General features: G+C 52.4%; 1 protein-coding gene across 1 annotated transcript in view; it reads left to right on the top strand.

The window, feature by feature from the left end:
- The window catches only part of FSTL4 (follistatin-like 4), a 328,791-nt gene that overhangs the window by 271,225 nt on the left and 39,247 nt on the right, over window positions 1-18,319 (top strand). Inside the window, exon 7 of the mRNA XM_005865624.2 lies at window positions 8,920-9,086. Coding sequence (XP_005865686.1) covers window positions 8,920-9,086 — 167 coding nt within the window. The remainder of the gene's footprint in view (window positions 1-8,919; window positions 9,087-18,319) is intronic.

The raw sequence follows: 18,319 nt of genomic DNA, 5'->3' as shown, positions 1-18,319 counted from the left end.
TCCCTTCCTCTCTGTAAGAAATCAATAAAAAGTATTTAAAAAAAAAAAAAAAAAGATGGGAGTTGGCAGGAGCTCCGTGGGTGCTGGGAGCAGCAGAGCCACGCCGGGCTTGGGACCACTCCTCAGGGGTTCATCGGAGCTGTGGCACGCTCGGGAAATTGGAATTGAAACAAAAACAAACACACTGATGTGAGCTGTTCTCCAAAATGGTCTGCTGATGCCTGTTTACAAAATGCAACCATGACTTAGCGTTCTCAGGAGACTGAATAATTAATAGAAAAAGCTACATTTATTGCTGTTTTTGCAAGACCCTGATGGCTTCTCCCCTTTGATGCGGGAAGAATGGTCCCAGGCAGAGAGGGCTCAGGTGGGGTGAGGGGACCCAGCGGGACCGGCTCCCTGTCTGGTTTCTGCTGCTCCGGCTGCCTGCTGGACACACCCCGGGCCCTGGAGACGCCAGGAGAGCCGCCTGCACAGTAGAAACTGTGTCCGCTCCCTCTTCCTTGGCCAAAGGTTCTTAGTCACAAGAATGCCACAGTTTAGAAATCATTTCAAAGCCTACTCACTAGAGAGACCCAGAACATGTTTGCAATCTACCTGCAGATCAAATGCCTTAGAGCCGTGGTCGGCAAACTGCGGCTCGCGAGCCACATGCGGCTCTTTGGCCCCTTGAGTGTGGCTCTTCCTAAGCCTTAGGAGTACCCTAATTAAGTTAATAACAATGTACCTACCTATATAGTTTAAGTTTAAAAAATTTGGCTCTCAAAAGAAATGTCAATCGTTGTACTGTTGATATTGGGCTCTGTTGACTACTGAGTTTGCCGACCACTGCCTTAGAGGATTATTAGTCAAGACAGAGATGGTGCATCAAGACTGCGTGTGGGTCCCTGCACCTCCTAGCTTGCCTCACTCAGGAAATGGCAAGAGGATCAAGCCAGGAACTCAGGAGGGAGTCATTCCCGGCACCCCTTTTTCCTTGCCCCTCATCCAAACTATTTCCAAGCCCCGTCCCTTCCTTTTCTCTCCATCTCACAATCACCCCTGTCTCTCACCTGAACTAGTACTGTCTCACCTGCCAAAGGGTCTCCCCACATCCTCTCCTCTCCCCCAGGAGGATTTGAAGTCCAGGAGGGATGTGATCATGATCCCTGTGGCATGCAATTCAGATCACATCCCTCCTGGACTTAAAATCCTCCCGATCCCTTTCCAGTGCCTGAGATGAACACCTCTAAGCCCTCACCATGCCTCTGCCTGGCCACCTGGCACTTCCCACTTCGCTGCATCTGTGCTTTGCTCCCTTTGCTTTGGCCACACTGGCATTCTTCCGCTCCCAGAGCATTCCAGCCCGTAGGGCTTTTGAACAAGCTCTTTTCTCTGAGCAGAATGCCCTTTTCCCCACTGTTGGCCTAGGTGCTTTTTTCTCACCTTAGAGATCTCCACTAAACCCATTGTATGCCATAAGCATCGTAGACGCAAGCGGCGGACCTTCCCCACAGGCCATGCGAGTCTATTAAAAAAAAATGTTTTCTGGACACACTTTAAAATCATTTTTTGTGAGAAATTTCAGCTGAAAATATTCAAGAACACCCCAATTGTGAGTAATATATTTATTTTTATAATAGTCATTGCAAATTGATTTTTTAAATTAAATTCAAAATATCGTGGCATGTGGGGATGGTTTCCGTTTTAGACGTGTGGCAGTTAACTGGTTAAATGTCTCCTAATGAGAGAGGCTCCCCCACCACTCCCCCTCACATCTTAATAGGCTTCCCTGCTGTTTTATCAGCATCTTGTTCTTTCTATCTGTAGTGCTTATTATACTGTGTAATTTATTTACACGTTCTCTCCCGGCCCACACTGAGGCCCCCTCCCTTGCCCAGAGTCTGGACACCATCTGATCATGAAAGTAGTAGAAACGGCCGTGGGATGAGCGAGTGAGCTGCCTGGACAGGGGTGTTCGGGGGATATCAGAGCAGAAGTTGGATCTCCTCTCATCAGAGGATTCTCAGAGTGTTCCTGACCTGAATAACTTGGCCTCTCAAAGGTCCCTTCCACAGCTCACTACAGTTTCTTTCGAGGAAATACATGAACTTGTCTTTCTTTCTCTTCTGAGGGAGTGTACTAGGTAATTAACACCAGCTGCTGTAGAAACCCCCAAATCTCAGTAGTACAGAGCAGAGCTGTTTCTCACCCTTATCAGGTCTGAGCAGGTCAGGCAGCTCTCAAGCAGCAACTAGGAGGCTGTGTTCTTCACTTTCACAAAATACATGACCACACAGTCTCCACGGAGGAGAGAAGAGAGCGTAGATGATGACTGCATTAGGCAGGGTTCTCCGGAGAACCAAACCAAATAGAAGATGGATGGATGGATGGATGGATGGATGGATGGATGGATGGATGGATGGATGGATGGATGGATGGATGGATGGATGGATGGATGGATGGATGGATGGATGGATGGATGGATGGATGGATGGATGGATGGATGGATGGATGGATGGATGGATAGATGGATGGGTAGGTGGGTGGATGGGTAGATGGGTAGGTGGGTGGGTGGGTGGATGGATGGATGGATGGATGGATGGATGGAAGGATGGAGAGGATTGGTTCACACAATTTTGGCAGCTGAGATTTGCAGTCAGGAAGCTGGCGACCCAGGAGAGCCGATGGTATAAATTCCAGTCTGAAAGCCAGCAGGCTTGAGACCCAGGAAGAGATGGTGTCTGAGCTTCAAAAATGAAACAAGGAAGAGGGAATCTAAAGATGGCACAAAAATTGAATCAAATTTTGCATAAAGAAACAGGAAATTTTGGATAAGTGCAAGTCTGGCTGGTCCAGAGCCCCCTGTGGACGCCAGACACAGCTCAGTGCTCAAAACATGAGTGTCAATATGAAAGGCCCTACAACAACTTGTTCCCAGCCTCCCACCTGCCAAGTGTCAGCAGCGGTTGGAAGGAGTGAGTGGAGGGGAAAAGCGGGGACACAACGCACCCCACCTCAGTTATATCTGCAAATGCCGGGCGAAGTCATCGTGTCCAGGAGACATTGAGATGTTGCCTGTCCCCTATTTGTTCAGAAGACATGCTTTCTGTCCCACTTACCAACTTCACAGTGTGGCCCTGGTCACAGGAACAAGACCAGATCAATAGAGCTTGTCCCACAGGTGCCACACTTCCTTTGGCGACTCCCAGGTCACCTGAGAGGTTCATTCTGAGGAAAGAACATGAATTTACAAGGAGAACACTGTGAGAAGAGGCTGCAGCCAAGAGTTGTGTCTAAGCGCCCACCTGGCTCTCTCCCCAGATGGCCCTAATTCTCAAGCAGGCCCCTGAGACTGGCTTTGCCCTGCAAGGTTCAGTCTAAAACATCACTGTGCAGCCCGGTCAGTGTGGCTAGTGGTTGAGTTGACCTATGAACCAGGAGGTTGCAGTGCAGTTCCCAGGAAGGGCATATGCCTGGGTTGCGAGCTCCATCCCCAGTTGGGGGTGTGAGGAGGCAGCCAATAGATGATTCTCTTTCATCTCTGATGTTTTTATCTCTCTCTCTCTCCCTCTCCCTTCCTCTCTCTGAAATCAATAAAAACATATTTTTAAAAATAAATAACATATCGCTGTGCAGGCAGGTTGAGCTTTTGACAGGCTCTTTTCACCAAGATCATCATTTGAAAAAATGCCAACTGTCCAGATAGGAATGTGTTCCATTAGTGCCTCTCCAACATGCGAACACTAACACCAACTTGACGAGAATCTGAGAATAGGAATGTGTTCCATTAGTGCATTTCTAACATATAAATACTAACGCCAACTTGACGAGAATTTGAGAAATTTAATTTTTATTGCTGTGAAGCACCAGAATCCTGCTTGAGAAGGTGCTGATGGGCTTATGAGTGTCTCATCGGGTTCAGTGCCATGTGAGGAACAGCAGCGAGATCACGGGAAAGCTGTACTAGGAACTAACACCGGCTCTCCAGCGACTGAAGTCTCGTGGCCTCCCATTTTCAGGAAGGGTGTTTGTTACCCTGCTCTCCATGGGTCCATTCACCGCAGCACCGCCCCTTCTCTCCAAGCTCCAAGGAGCAGGGAGAGCAGGTGTGCAGGGAGCAGGCTGAGAGCTGGTGTTTGCAACACCTTGTGTCTGGAAAACCAAGGGTGTTGCTGCTCTGGTTTGAAAGACCTAGACAGTGAGGTAGGTGTCTCCCAGGAGACAGTTGTCAGCCCAACTTGGCCTCAAGCCACCAACTGTGTGCCAGGCACCATGCTAGGCACCAGAGCCCAAACAGCCCTGCCTGGGACCCCACTGCCAGACACACAGCCTAGTTAGTGCACCACGAAGGTCTGTCTTGTGCCAACCAACCTGCGCTGACTTCGACAGTCGTGGCCATGCAACCTGTCCCTCTTAATCCCGGGGGGGAACAAGGGAAGCCCTCTGATGTCAGAAGGCCTGATGCATAGGGAGGTAGGTGTCCCAAGTTGTGAGCCCCCGCCTCAACTCCCTTGCCCTCCCCAAATTACCTGCTCGCCAGGCAGCCTGCCAGTTCTTATCATGGCCATTGTCATCTGGGGGATCTCTGCCCAACAAGGCTGGACAAGCTCCCCATTGGCCTGCTCTAACCTTCTCTTTCCAAGGACACCAGCCTCTTCCTACAGCCGCATTCTGCAGGGAGGTCACTTAGCAGGGAAGTGGGCCTGGCCAGAGGAAGGCGTGCCGAACAGTAAATAACTGGGAGTGAGGAGAAGTTCGGTTGCCATAAATCTCTTCAGAATTTTACACGGAGCTGGATAATATTGACATGAGTTAAATTCAATGAAACAACATTTAATTAAACTTTCAATGATCCAAATATTTGCACTTTGGTTAATGTTTGTGTAGCTGACAGCAGAATTATGATGGCCTGTCAGTATGCACCATTCTAATTTTGCGAGTCTTTCCTGTGCAAAGTGCATGTCCTCAGACATACAGATGATGGGCGGGTGCGCTCAGCAAGGTCGCGGGAGCGGCTGTCCCAGGGCAGAGGCCTAGATGCACACACTTCCCTCCCGGGGTGTTTTGGTTGGTTGGTTGGTTGGTTGGTTGATTGGTTGGTTTTAGCCCTGTGCTATAGGCTCCTCCAGACATTTTTCTAAAACTTTTTGAAATGTATCACTTTGGGGCCACATGGAGGGAGGCCTCCTGCGTTGCACGTAAGTGTTACATTCCAAACGAGGGTGGTGCTCCTAGCCTGGTAATTAGGGCCCCCAGGCCCCCAGCCAGCCAGTCTACCTCACCTCCCCAAATCCACCTGCACTCCCTTTCCATCTATGCAGACACCCCCTTCTTTTAAGACAAGGGTTCTCAGGCCTCAGGGTACCATGGGAGCCCTGGGGTGCATCAGTGCATGAGCGAAGGGGTGCATATATCTTTTTGAATTAGTATTTTGGGCTTCTTTGGATAAATATCCAGAAGTGGAATTGCTGGGTCATATAATAGCTCTATTTTTAATTTTTTTTGAGGAACCTACATACGTTTTCTATAATGGCTGCACCAATCCGCATTTCCACCAACAGTACACAAGGTTCCCTTTTCTCCACATCCTCGCCAGCACTTGTTTGTTGATTTATTGATAGCCATTCTGATAGGTGTGAGGTGATATCTCATTGTGGTTTTAATTTGCATCTCCCTGATGATTAGTGATGCTGAGCATCCTTTCACATGTCTGTTGGCCATCTGTCTGTCCTCTCTGGAGAAGTGTCTATTCAGGTCCTCTGCCCATTTTTTAATGAGGTTGCGTGTGTGTGTGTGTGTGTGTGTGTGTGTGTGTGTGTGTGTTTGGTGTAAGTTTTATGAATTCCTCATATATTTTGGATATTAACCCCTTAATGGATGCATCATTGGTGACTGTCTTCCCCCCTTCAGTAGGTTGTCTTTTCGTTTTGTTGATGGTTCCTTTACTTTGCAAAAGCTGTTTAGTTTGATATAGTCCCATTTGTTTACTTTTTTGTTTCTCTTGCCCAAGAAAATATATCCAAAAAAAATATTACTTAAGAGCAATGTCAGAGTTACTGCCTGTGTTTTCTCCTAAAAGTTTTATGGTTTGGGTCTTATATACGTCTTTAATCCATTTTGAGTTTTTTCTTATATGTGGTGTGAGAAAGCAGTCTAGTTTCTTTCTTTCTTTTCTTTTTTTTTTTTTACACATTATCTGTCCAGTTTTCTCCACACCATTTATTGAGGAGACTGTCTTTGCCTCATTGTATATTCTTGTCTCCTTTGTCATAGATTAATTGGCCATATAAGTGATAACATACAGCACCTGACTTCTTCACAAGCCCCACTCACCAGCCATTGGGAGAAAAATGCACCTAAATATTCAATCCATTATAAAGCTGAGTCCGGGCTGATGATCATTTTTGCAGTCCACATAAGTAATGCTCTACCTAAGAAAAACGCTTCGTGTTTCCAATTCCCCACCCCACCCCACATCCCCAGCTGCTCCTCTATCTGGTTTCTGAGTGTGGATTTAAGCACCCTGCCATTCTCCACCACCTCCGGTTTCTGCTGCTGGGATCTCACCCCCAACCCTAATCCTCCCCGGTTGCCCTGTCAGAGGCAGCCCTGGCGGAGCTCCTGGTCTGGGCTCTCTCAGCCTGGTGGATTCTGGAGTCTGAGGTTCCCTTGGTTCAGCTGCCCACAGCCCCCACGGGCACGATGCACCCCTCAAGGTCAGGAGGTCATTGCCTTTGGGCCCAGATCTGGCCATTCAATGCAGCCCTCAGACACAGGGGTACAGAGCACCTCACAGCCCAGCCAGTGCACAGGCAAGGACCTCTGGCTCCCTCCAGGTCACTCAGGAGTCCAGGGGCTCTGGTGGATGACCCCAGGCTCTGGCTCTCTCACACCATGTGTAATCGCCCCGGGGGGGAGGGGAGCAGGCCGGTTGGAGACAGTTCAGCCTCCTCTCACCTACACACTAGCAGGCACACTCTTTGCCCTTCCCACTGTCTCCCTTGTGATTCCCACAATGCCCCGGGACGAGGATGGGGTATTCCATACCTGCTTACTTCTTCCATAGAGCACAGGGCCTCATGGGTTGTTGGGGGGAGAGGGGGTGTTAATATGCTTTTATTGATTTCAGAGAGGAAAAGAGAGGGAGAGAGAGGTAGAAACATCAATAATAAGAGAATCATTGATCAGCTGCCTCCTGCACGCTCCCTACTGTGGGCTGAGCCTGCAACCTGAGCATGTGCCCTGACCTGGTGGGCACTCAACCACTGGGCTATACCAGGCAAGGAATCCCATGAGGAAGAGATACCTTGTCTATACTTGGGGAGAATCTGGGTTCTGAGCCCTAAGGGCCAGCACAGCACAGGGGAAGCTGGACAATTTTAGCAAATTCTCCTTATCTCTCCTCGCTCTGCCCTCTATCTCCAAAGCCGGGTTTTGCTACAGTGGCCTAGCGCCCTCCCTCCCCTGAGAAATAAACTCATGACTCCGAGACGGGCGGGCAGCACACAGAATGTGATTGAAGAGGGAATGTGAAATGCACCTTCGTTTGTGAAATATTACGCGGGTTGCATCTGCATCAATCACGCGCTGCTTATCTTTCCTCCTGCGGCTCCGTCACCGGGAGCCACATTTGTCCTGTGTGTGACTGTCCCCTCTCCGCTGGCCTGTTGTCTCCTTTCCTTCTTTATTTCCATTTCCTCCATTTTGCATCCATCCGTCCAACAAGCGTTGATTGAGCGCCTAGTATATACCTTGTTCCTCTTCGTGGGCCCAGGGCAGGGCCACTGAATGATTGTGGACGGGAAGGGCTTTGCTCCTCAGGTTCCCACCTGACTGCATCTGCTTTGCAGTGCATCACGCGCCTGTAGCTTCACGCCTGCGCGCCTGCGGCTGTTTGGCTCCCCTTCCCCCTCCCCTCTCCCACACACGCTGGCAGGAGGGTGTGAGCACAGATGTTCTGCCTGATCTCAGCTCAAAAGTGTCCCACTGAGTCACACAGCTCCATCCCGAGCTCTCTGCCTTGCTCCACAGCTGTCAGACACCCCCAGGCCCTGATAGAGTCTCAGTCAGAGTAAAAAGGGCTCCCAGCATTTTTGCTGGCATCCCAGAATAAACACAGCTCCCCCTACCCCTGAGCCAGCTGCCTCCCTCAGCTCATGCCGCCTCTGGCTGCTGCCCCAAGCCCCCTGCCTTGCAGATTTGGGGGAGGCAGTCCAGCCAGTGGGCTGGTGACTCTCCCTCCAAGCCTGATCCCATTTTGGTTTTTGAACATCTGAGTCTGATTAATTTTTTCATAAATCCCAAGAATTTCAGAAAGCCTCTGGTTAAAGGGAAGTATTTTAGACCCTTCCCATTTGCCTGAAGAATGACCAGTCTTCATGCCAGTTATCAAGTGTGAAATGGCAATGATTAATAATTTGTGCAGCCTAAAGTACACTTCAAAAAGTTAAAGGCTACCGTGCCTGGTGGCTGAGCAGAAATCCAAATCCAAGTTCAGAGAATCCTCAGGCAGAAACAAACCTTCAAAGGTCAGCCAGTCCATTCCCCAGACTGCAGACAGCGCAACCTTTACGCTGCCCCCAGAAGAAGAGCTTGACTGCACCCAGCCCGGCCCAGACCTCGTGAGGCCCGAGGCCGGGAGCACATGGCAGGTGCTGCGCGTCTGGTCCTGGTCTCTGTGTGATGGCCCACAGGGCGGGCAGCCCACATTCCGGCCACAGCCCAGATGGCTCCTCTGCACTCGCTGTGGTTCCTGGCCTGTTTTGACCCACAGAGCCCTTTGATCGTTTGGCATAAGTTGTGGCCCCTCTCCCAGGAGGTATGTCCATTTGTACATTCTGTCAGCACGTGGTGGACAAATTCCCATTGCCCTCAAGCAACCTCGGCCCCTGCCCCGCAGGAAATCCCCTGCACCTGACGGCCTTCTTCTCCCTGCAGAGGTGGTTCAGCTCAGCCTCGCCCCCGAGGAGAGGGTCAGCGTGGCCACAGTGACCGTGGGGCTGAGCACCGTGCTGACGTGTGCTGTGCGCGGAGACCTGCGACCACCCATCGTCTGGAAGCGCAACGGGCTCGCCCTGAACTTCCTGGATTTGGAAGACATTAACGTAAGTAACCTGGCTCTGACTTGGAGCTCAAACGTACGTCCAGGGGAAGTAACCTGTGCAAGACTGCGGCAGAGGCAGGGCCTGAGGGTTCTCTCCTGCCACCCACATTTGGTAGCTTCCAACCTGTTGTCTGACACCTGGAGGTACCAGAAAACCCAAGCCCCACCACATGCAGAGGCAGGCTGCGTGGTGGCTGTAAGCCTGCCAGCCAGGCCCAGGAGAAGGGGAACAGGGAAGCCAGGGGGCAGGGCAGGAGGTCCTTGTTACAGGCCAAAGTGGCTAAGGCCAGCAGGTGGGCGTGAGGATGGGATGTGAGAGGAGGGGGCTGTGTATCAAGCCGACCGCTCAGAGGGAGGGACCACAGTCCAACAGAGAACATGGCCAGTCAGGAAGCCTCCCGGGCAGGGAGAACATCTGGGTGAGGTCCCCTGGGCGGTGGAGGAGAAACTCCAGGCCTAAAGCTGGGAAGAATATAGACAGCTGGACATGGGGAAGAGGGATTCCCTGTGGAAGGCAGAGGTGAGCTCCTGGGCTGGGTTGGCTGGAGGGCAGAGGCCAGGTGATGAGGGAAAGAAAATTAGGTCCAGCCAGAGGGGCCTGCCCTGGGGCCTTGCTTATGGAGTGGGAAATGCGGGGGGTGATGCGTTGAGTGGGAGAGCCCTGAGCTCACACAGCCTAACGTGACCAACAGGAGAACATCTGCACTCTGAGGGCCCAGGCAGCCTGGGCTGGGGTCCCAGCGTCACCCACACTGCCTGTAGCACTTAAGCAATTTCTTAAACAGCTGATCCTCAATGAATTAATTTATTAGAAAAGCAACATCAGTGGTACCTCCCTTCTCCTGGACTTGAGAAATACAGGGATTCATTCAAGAATATTTACTGGTCCTGGTTTGGCTCAGTGGGTGAAAGGATTTCCCAGAAGTTCGTGTGAGAAGACAGAATGATGTCACCAAGCAAGATGCTGCCAGGTCAGCAGCTACAGAAACAGGGGGCAGCCCTGGTCTTGGCCCAGGACAGGTCAACTGGCTCAGAATCCAGAGAAGGAAGACCTGTGGGATGTGTGGCCAGTTCCCGCTAACAGTGCTAAGGTGCTGGGGGAGGTGCTGGGGCAGAGGGTGTCGGCCTGGTCTGTGTGACCCAAGAGTTGGACTAGGACAAAGGGCCAGGGAGCACCCCAAAAAGAAACCAATTTTAGCTCCTTAGCTGGAACACCATTCCAGCCACAGCCCTGCCTCTCGATGGAGTGAGCCATCAGAGGAGGCAGTGAGCTCCCCAACCCTAGAGACACACGTGCACGCAGGAGCGTGATTAGCAATGCTGCTGGCCACAAGAGGGCAGCTAAACCCCACGCCCTGACGTCTGCTTTATGGGGAGAGGCCCAGTACAGAATCCTGCAGGAATCCTCGAATTGGGATTCTTGCTGCACCCTGGAAATTGTGCGGGAAGCAGAGAAAAGAGGGGCCATCCTGGAGAGCCACTCTGGGCAGAGCTGGCAGGAGTGCCCTTCCCCAGTCACGCTGTATTCTACCCATATCTGAATGTCAGTGCCAGCACAAACCCGGTGGGTGTTGACGCGCAGATGCTGATGGGCAATCTTCTGAGCCTAAGGCGGCCAGAGCATGTCTGGGATCTTAGCAAGGGAAGGTAGTGTCCTGGGGTGCATGTGTGTGTATGTCGGGGTGCACATTTGTATGTACAAAAGCTGTCAAGGTGGGAATCAGCTCTTAGCCATGTGAGCCCAGTGGTGATTGGTTCAGAACATCTGGGCAGAGCTGGCAGGAGTGCCCTTCCCCAGTCACACTGGGCAGGGGGTTTCCTTGTGATTGCCTCATAGGCTGTATTCCACCCATATCTGAATGTCATTGCCAGCACAAACCCGGTGGGTGTTGACGCACAGATGCTGATGGGCAATCTTCTGAGCCTAAGGCGGCCAGAGCATGTCTGGGATCTTAGCAAGGGAAGGTAGTGTCCCGGGGTGCATGTGTGTGTATGTCGGGGTGCACGTTTGTATGAACAAAAGCTGTCAAGGTGGGCATCAGCTCTTAGCCGTGTGTGCCCAGTGGTAATTGGTTCAGAACCAGAACAGGTCTGCCTGTGTTTGTCTGGACATCCATGGGCCTTGCTTGATGTTCTATTTAAAGACACCAGAAGTAAAGGCTGAGGCAGAACTCCTCTTAATGCACTTGCCATCAGTTAATTAAATTACTTGGAGTGTGTTTCCCTCCCTTAAACATGCCTCCGGCACCAACTCAATTGCATTTTTACTTTGCACAGTGAGGTTAGCAATTTGGGTAATTGTGGGTGCAGCTGGAGATTAATGGCCTCTCGTTACCTCCCAGGAAGCACTTGCTGCTCGTGGTCAAGTCAGCAGCCCACACACAGGCAGGGCTCTGAGCTTCTCAGAAACCCCCATGTGAGGGTGCAGGGCAGCACCAGCCCCACGGGGGTCCTCGGGCCTGATGCATGCTACCACATTCTACACACATAAACACACACAAGTACACAATACATACACATAAACACACAAAAAACACCACACACGACACGAGCACACATATACACATACACACAAAAACAAACACAACACATACACACACCTATTCACACATACACATATGTCCATGCAGGTGTATGTGGCTCCCCTGCCTTAGAAAGAGGAAGGAGGCAGCACAGCCTGTCAGTGAAGGGCACAGACTCTGGGGGGTCAAAGGTACCTGGGTTTAAGTCTCAGCTCTGCCCCTTACTAGTTGAGTGACCTTGGAAAGGCCACTTGACTCCTTAAGCCTCAATTTCTTCCTCTATGAAATGGGTATGAATAATAGTCACTGCCTCATAGGGTTACAGTGCAGATTAAATGAGAAGATACATGTGACCTTCTTGGCACAAGTGTTCCATGCTATTATCACTCTCATTATCATCATCATCATCATTATTATTATTACTATTACTACTACTGCTGCTGCTGCCAAACAACATCTTGCATCCTGAGTCCCCAACAAGCAGCCAGCAGAAGCCTGAGACTCCCCAGTCAGGCAGCTATGACCCTGGGCTGCCCCTGCTGCCTGTCCTTGGGACGGGACAACACCATCCATGTCGGTCTCGTTTCATGCAGGGAGACGGACAATGACCAGCCACCTCCTGCAGGTCCAGAGCTGTTGGGTGAACTGTGTGACTTCTCTGGGCCTGTGGGGACATGGGGGTGAGGATGTCCTCCCTGCGGGGGCATTTTTAGGCTGAATGTGTGATATGACTAGCCAGGTGCCCACACAGCAGGTGTTCGTAAGGAGCAGTCCCCGTCTGGGGACAATGAGGACAGCAGCCCTGGGAAGAAATCAGCTTGAGGGGGAACAACCAAACCCTCTGGTTTCAAGGGGTATTTTTGAAGTGGTCGGGGGAGAACAGCCCAGAAGGGCAGCCCTGACAGGGCAAAGATCAGGGATTGAATAGCTCCTAGAGACTCTCAGCATACAGCGTGCCAGTGCCCGCCCCGCCCACCCCGCCCGCTGCAGTCAGAGATGGAATACTATCCTCCGCGTGGTAATTAGCGCCTGGCACGGAACACTGCGCAGACCAGGAAGCTGATCAGCCTACAAAACCCAAGGCGGGAGCGGGGCGAACACGGGGAGGTGCGGGCCTCCTTGTTTTGTCACTCGGATGAGACATCTTGATTGGCAACAAAATATTAATCACTTTTTCACTACTCTCTTAATGAGACGCTTTCATGGGCAACAAAATATTAATTTGTCTTGTCTTATCTATTAAGAATTCTGTTAAATGAATTCACTCACAGGGCCATTACAGAATGCCATCCTAATGACACATGTAATTAAACTTTTCTGACTTGCAAACATCAAGGATGCCTCGAGCATCAGAATAATATTTGATTAGAAAGTAAATGTACCCTCTAGCCCGGAGCCGAGTGGGAAGGAGCCTCTCGGATTCCCCAGCGAGCAGTGTCGCTGTCACAGCATTCATGAGTCCCGGGTGTGTGTGTGTGTGTGTGTGTGTGTGTGTGTGTGTGTGGCCGTCCAGATGGTGCAGGTGCAGAGTCATCCTCTGGACTCACTCACTATGAGCTGGTGAATCCAAGGCCTGTGCCAGAGCGTCGAGCAAAGACACCCTGGGCCTCGAGGGGGCTGAGACATCAAAAGGCAGAATTACAGGTTCCATGTTACAAGGAGGAAGCCAGTTCTGGGGGCCGGAGGAAGGGGAAGTTCTGATCCAGGTTCAGGGGACAGGGATAAGCAAGAGAGGAGTCTGGATCGGGGGCTGGGGCCGGAACATGACAGGCTTGAATATTAACATAAAGGATCTTGGCTGTTCCCTTAGGCAGTGGGATTCGTAGATTTTAAATTGGGGAGTGACACGGTCAAATGTCTGTTTGACCATGAGCCTCTTCCAGCCTAAGATTAAACATGCCCCCAAGGAGGACCCCAAATAAGTGGGACCCAAAAATAAGGGGGACCCTGCTCATGCTCCAGGAGGTGTGAGAGGAGAGGGGTTAGGGGTCTTCCTCCCCAGTAGTGCATTCAGAGTGGGGCAGTGCCCCAGGCTGCCCAGAAGTTCAGGCAGGACCTGGTGTGCCTCCTGAGGCTGCCTGAGCCACCCCCCCTCCCCCTTGGCAGGAGGCCCCAGCTTGCATGAGGGACCCCTGCCTCAGCCACACCAGGAAAAACACCGCCCCCCCGCAGAGCAGCATCGGGGACCCAGAGTGCAAGGCCCAGAGACAGGCGCTCCCAGCAGAAGGTGCAGCGGGAACACCCTGTGGCCGCTGGCAGTGGTCTCTGGATTGTGACGCCTTTTTCTGTTTGTTCCATCAGAAATCAATAGTTTCTGCTCCCACACCTACGCACGCGAACAAAGGCTGCCTGTACTGTGTTTGCTTCCTGGCCGGCTGCCATGGTTCCTTTACTGAGGCAGTCATGGGTCTGGGCGGCTTCAGACCGGCCCTGCGGCCTCCCACTTTAGCTTTCGGGACATGACCCACTGCCCCCACCTCCGAAGCTACGTGGGGGCAAGGCCATGGCACCTCCCATGGCACCTCCCAGAGCTGGAGCCCGAGCTCAAGGCTGCCGTCCAGGAGTGGGCCTCAGCTGGCGTCTGACGGAGGACAGACCCTCACCCCACAGTGGCCCCGGCCCTGCTCTGTTCAGACAGCACAATGTCGGGTGCGGAGGGCACTCCGTCCCAGAGCCTCAGCCAGATCCCCATGGGCTTAGCTTATCGTCAGGAAGAATTCTGCCTTAGGAGCTACTGAGGCACCCGTCACTGCAGGCACCCACGCGGAAAGGGGACCAGCTGGGTAGCCTCGAGGACTCTCCCAGCCCTGAAGTCAGTCAGACTGCCTGAGAGAAGGAGCGTGCTTGGGGGGCAGGGGCCTGTCAGACACAGGAGTCCTGCACAGAAGCCAGGAACACCCCGATCCCACCCAGGCACCCACTTTTTCACCTGGACCACAGAGCCCTGACTTTCCCCCAGAGCTGCCCCTGCAGCCCCTGTCTCCTGAGGGCTCAGAGCCGGGCTTTGGGGACCAGGGTGGGGGCCCATCTCAGAGGCAGATCCATAGGCCCCTCCCCTCCCCTGGCCTCCATCCTAGGGGTTCTGGGGGTCCCGGGGGAGAGGCTGCCTCACTTTCTGCAGAAACTGAACGTGCGATCCCTGCTAGGCCTCAGTCCTCCATCCAGGCCAAAGGTACAGCAGCCACTCAGGGTGCAGTGAAATGACTGTCCCCAAACCCAGTTGCACATCCTGCCTCAGCAATGTCACCTGCCCTCCCTCATAACTGCCTTTCTCACGGTCCCTTACGATCCTCCGGGACAGGAGAGCTGCTAACGAGGAGAACAGAAGCAGGGAGAGGACATCCCAAAGTCACAAAAACAGCTGACCCCTTGCTGCTGCTTCCACCCTTAGTATAGGCAGCTCCATGTCCAGGGGGCCAGGGGCCATGCTGCTTTTGCAGGAGAAGCATCTCATGTAACACTCCGAAACGCCATGAGGCGAGCGGGGTTATGTAACTCACAGGGGCCAGGGACTTGCCAGGGCCTACAGCCAACCTGCACACCCAGCGGGAGCTCTGTGTTCCTCACTCTTGGGACATGACCCGCAGCACCCAGCCTTGCCAAGGCCTCGCTCTGGGGCCAGCTGGGCTGCCTCCTGCTCAGCAGTGACGACTGCAGTGCCCAGGCCCCTGGGATGTGTCCCTGCAGATACAGGCCCATGTGTCTCCGTAGCCTTTGACCTCTCCCCAGCCAGGAGGGGAGCAGAAGGCTGAGACCTGCACCTGGGATCGTTTGGCTGGGACATTCTCAGGGAGAGGCAACATTTTTCTATTGTATTCTTTAAAAAAAAAAAAAAAAACTAAAAAAAAACCCGCCTACAGCTAATCTAGTATATTTCAAATGACTTGAAAGAGCCACTTTTTTTTTATTGGGTTATTTTTTTTTCGTCTTTCACCAAATCTTGCTTTTTGGGGCTTTCAGATGTCGGCAGGCGGAGCTCAGTGATGAAAGCAGAAAAACAAAACCCTTTAGAGGGAAGTATTCGTGGCCGTGTTTGAAGGATGTGTTAAAGGCTCGCTTTTTTCCAGGCCTAAATGGTGTAAAACCAGGAACAAATAGCTCTAATGAAGCATGTGCTCACAGCCAGCTCCTCTTTGGAAGTGAATCAGTAAAAAGACCAAAGAGAATGATTTAGGAGCTCATGACTCATTTAATTTTTATTGTCTTTATATGAACCAGTCACGAATCCATTGTAAAGAGATGAGAGGCGTTTGATCAACATGGAGAGCTGTTTGCACCACGATAGACAGTGGTTGTAGGTTCTGCATTAAAATAATCTCATTAAACACTTGGGTACCTTTTGTTTTAAAGTCTTGGGGGAAAAAACACTGTACTTGAGACACTGAAAGGCTCCAGCCAGCTCTCTCTGGCTGGTGTCAGAAACCCTGGCTGCCGGTGACCACCTGGTCCCTTAGAACTTTGGGTGAGTTCAAGCCCCTGGGAGTGCTGGCCAGAGCTCTAAAGACACAGGGGCCAGGCCCGTGGTCCACCAGCCTGTGCAACTCCTGGGGAGGGCTCTGCCCCTCCAGGTACCTCCGCTGGCCTTTGCTTTCTCAGTGGCTCCCTCAGGGCCACCGCTCTTCCCTCTGTCACTGGCTTCAAGGCTCCCCCTGTGCTCAGTGACCACTTCTGGCCCCATCTCAAAGGTACAGGGTCCCTCAGGAAAGTTGTGATCCAGCTCCTAGACCCTGAATGCAGAGCCCCAGGCCATACTGAGCACCTGCCAAGCCTGGCTGTCCTCCTAGCCCCAGCAGGGCAGCCCACACTCAGCCTGTTTTCGGGCTTTACCTGCTGCAAACAGTACTGCAGTAAGCATCCTTACACACTCCTCTTTGCCCGTTTGAGTAAGTAGGTCTGTTCTTTGAAGTAGAAAGACTACATATAGGGTGGGCACGTTTTGGGGTTTTTGTTTGTTTGTTTTTAATATATTTTTTAGATTTATTTCAGAGAGGGAGAGGGAGAGAGAGAGAGAGAGAGAGAGAGAGAGAGAGAGAGAGAAACACCAGTGATGAAAGAGAATCATTGATGGGCTGCCTCCTGCACGCCCCCCACTGGAGATCAAGCCCCTAACCTGGGCATGTGCCCTGACTGGGTTTTGATGGATGTTGTCAAATTTTTCTCCCAAAAGCCTACACTAAGTTACACTCCCTCCAACGGTGTATAGGAGTTTTAAACGCCGTATCAGGCGAAATTTCCTGACTGCAAGCCTTCTCGGTCCCTGAAATGAGCTGTGGAAGGAAATTTAATTAAATCCTCCCTGGGGTGTTTCAAGGACAGCACGAATGGCAGCCGCTGCTGCTGTGAGTGTGGTCCGGCGTAGAGAAGCTGGTGCCCTCCGTAAGCCCCTCTCAGCCTGGGGTTCACGATCCATGCATCTCTGAGGACGTGTTGCGCTTTGCCCAGATGCAGGCAGCAGGCTCTAGCGGTCTGGAGCTCAGTCTAGTGCCTGAGTCCCTCCCCCGCCCCAGCTGGCCATGCGGAGCTGATGGGCTAAACATCCAAAGCCCTGTTCAAGGGCTCAAGCCTGCAACTCGGGCCCCATGAGCTGCCACTCCCCACACGATGCTCTGGAGTCCTGGCCAGTCAAGAGGTGTCTGCCCTCTGGCCTCTGAGGACGAGCTGGGGGCTCAGAACTGTCTCGGGTGTGAGCCTCCCGCTGCAGGTGCCCAGACACCTGTGTGTACTCAGGCACTCAAGTGTGTGCCCAGGACAGATGCTCAGCATCCACACCGCTGGGTCACAATTGCCCTGTTTGAATTTTGGTGCCAACTACAAAGTTAGAGACAGTGTTCCATGCAAGGCCACCCTCACTCTGACAAGTTTGGAGAGTTCCCAAAGCTACCTTCAGATTCCATCGTTTGCTAGAAGGACTCACAGAACTCTTTGAGGGCCGTTACACATGACAGTTCATGACAGGGAAAGACGACAGATTCAGATCTGCCGAGGGGAGACAGCCCTGGGCAGAGTCCAAGAGGGTCCACATGTGAGCTCCCGTTGTCCCCTCCCCTGGAGTCGTGGACATGTTACTTCCCAGCATCACCATGTGACAGTATCCACAGAGTCCTGCCAGCCAGGGAAACTCACACAAGCCTGGTGTCCCAAGGTCACGCACATATGCCCACATGGCTGACCTCTGGTATCCAGCCCCGGGGGAGGCAGAACTAATGCCACTTGGCCCGGAGCCCCCACCACGTTGTTAGACTGTCCGGTGGAGAAAGCTCCCAGGCCAACCGAGGCCCAGAGAGCACCTCCCAGGAGCTGAGGACACAGACCAGACCTCTCTTCAGGTGATGTTACTCCACCACCCTTCCCTTCAGGGCTCCCCAAGAGACAGCACACTTGGCTGACCCACCTCCATTCACTCAGCAAATACTAACTGAGCACCACTTATGTACCAGGCACCATGCCACATGGTGGGGACCATGGAGTGCCGCACAGGAAGATGAAGTGCCTCCCCTTGACACTCAGTCACGGGGAGACTGGCCACATAAACCCGTCAGCCAGCAACCACACGCTCCCTGCATTCCTGGGGAAGCCAGGAGTCCTCCCCATGCGCCTGCTCTCATGCCTCTGGCTCCCTCTCCTGGGCCTGGAGATGGGCAGGAGGGCAGACCCACTGAAAGTGACTGTCCATGGCAGCCCTCCTGTGGGGACTCAGCAGCTACTCAGGGGT

This window comes from Myotis brandtii, unplaced genomic scaffold, assembly GCF_000412655.1.
Source record: "Myotis brandtii unplaced genomic scaffold, ASM41265v1 scaffold208, whole genome shotgun sequence".
Classification (NCBI taxonomy): domain Eukaryota; kingdom Metazoa; phylum Chordata; class Mammalia; order Chiroptera; family Vespertilionidae; genus Myotis; species Myotis brandtii.
The sequence above is the reverse complement of the archived record's forward strand: the minus strand, read 5'-3'. Positions and strand labels throughout refer to the sequence as shown.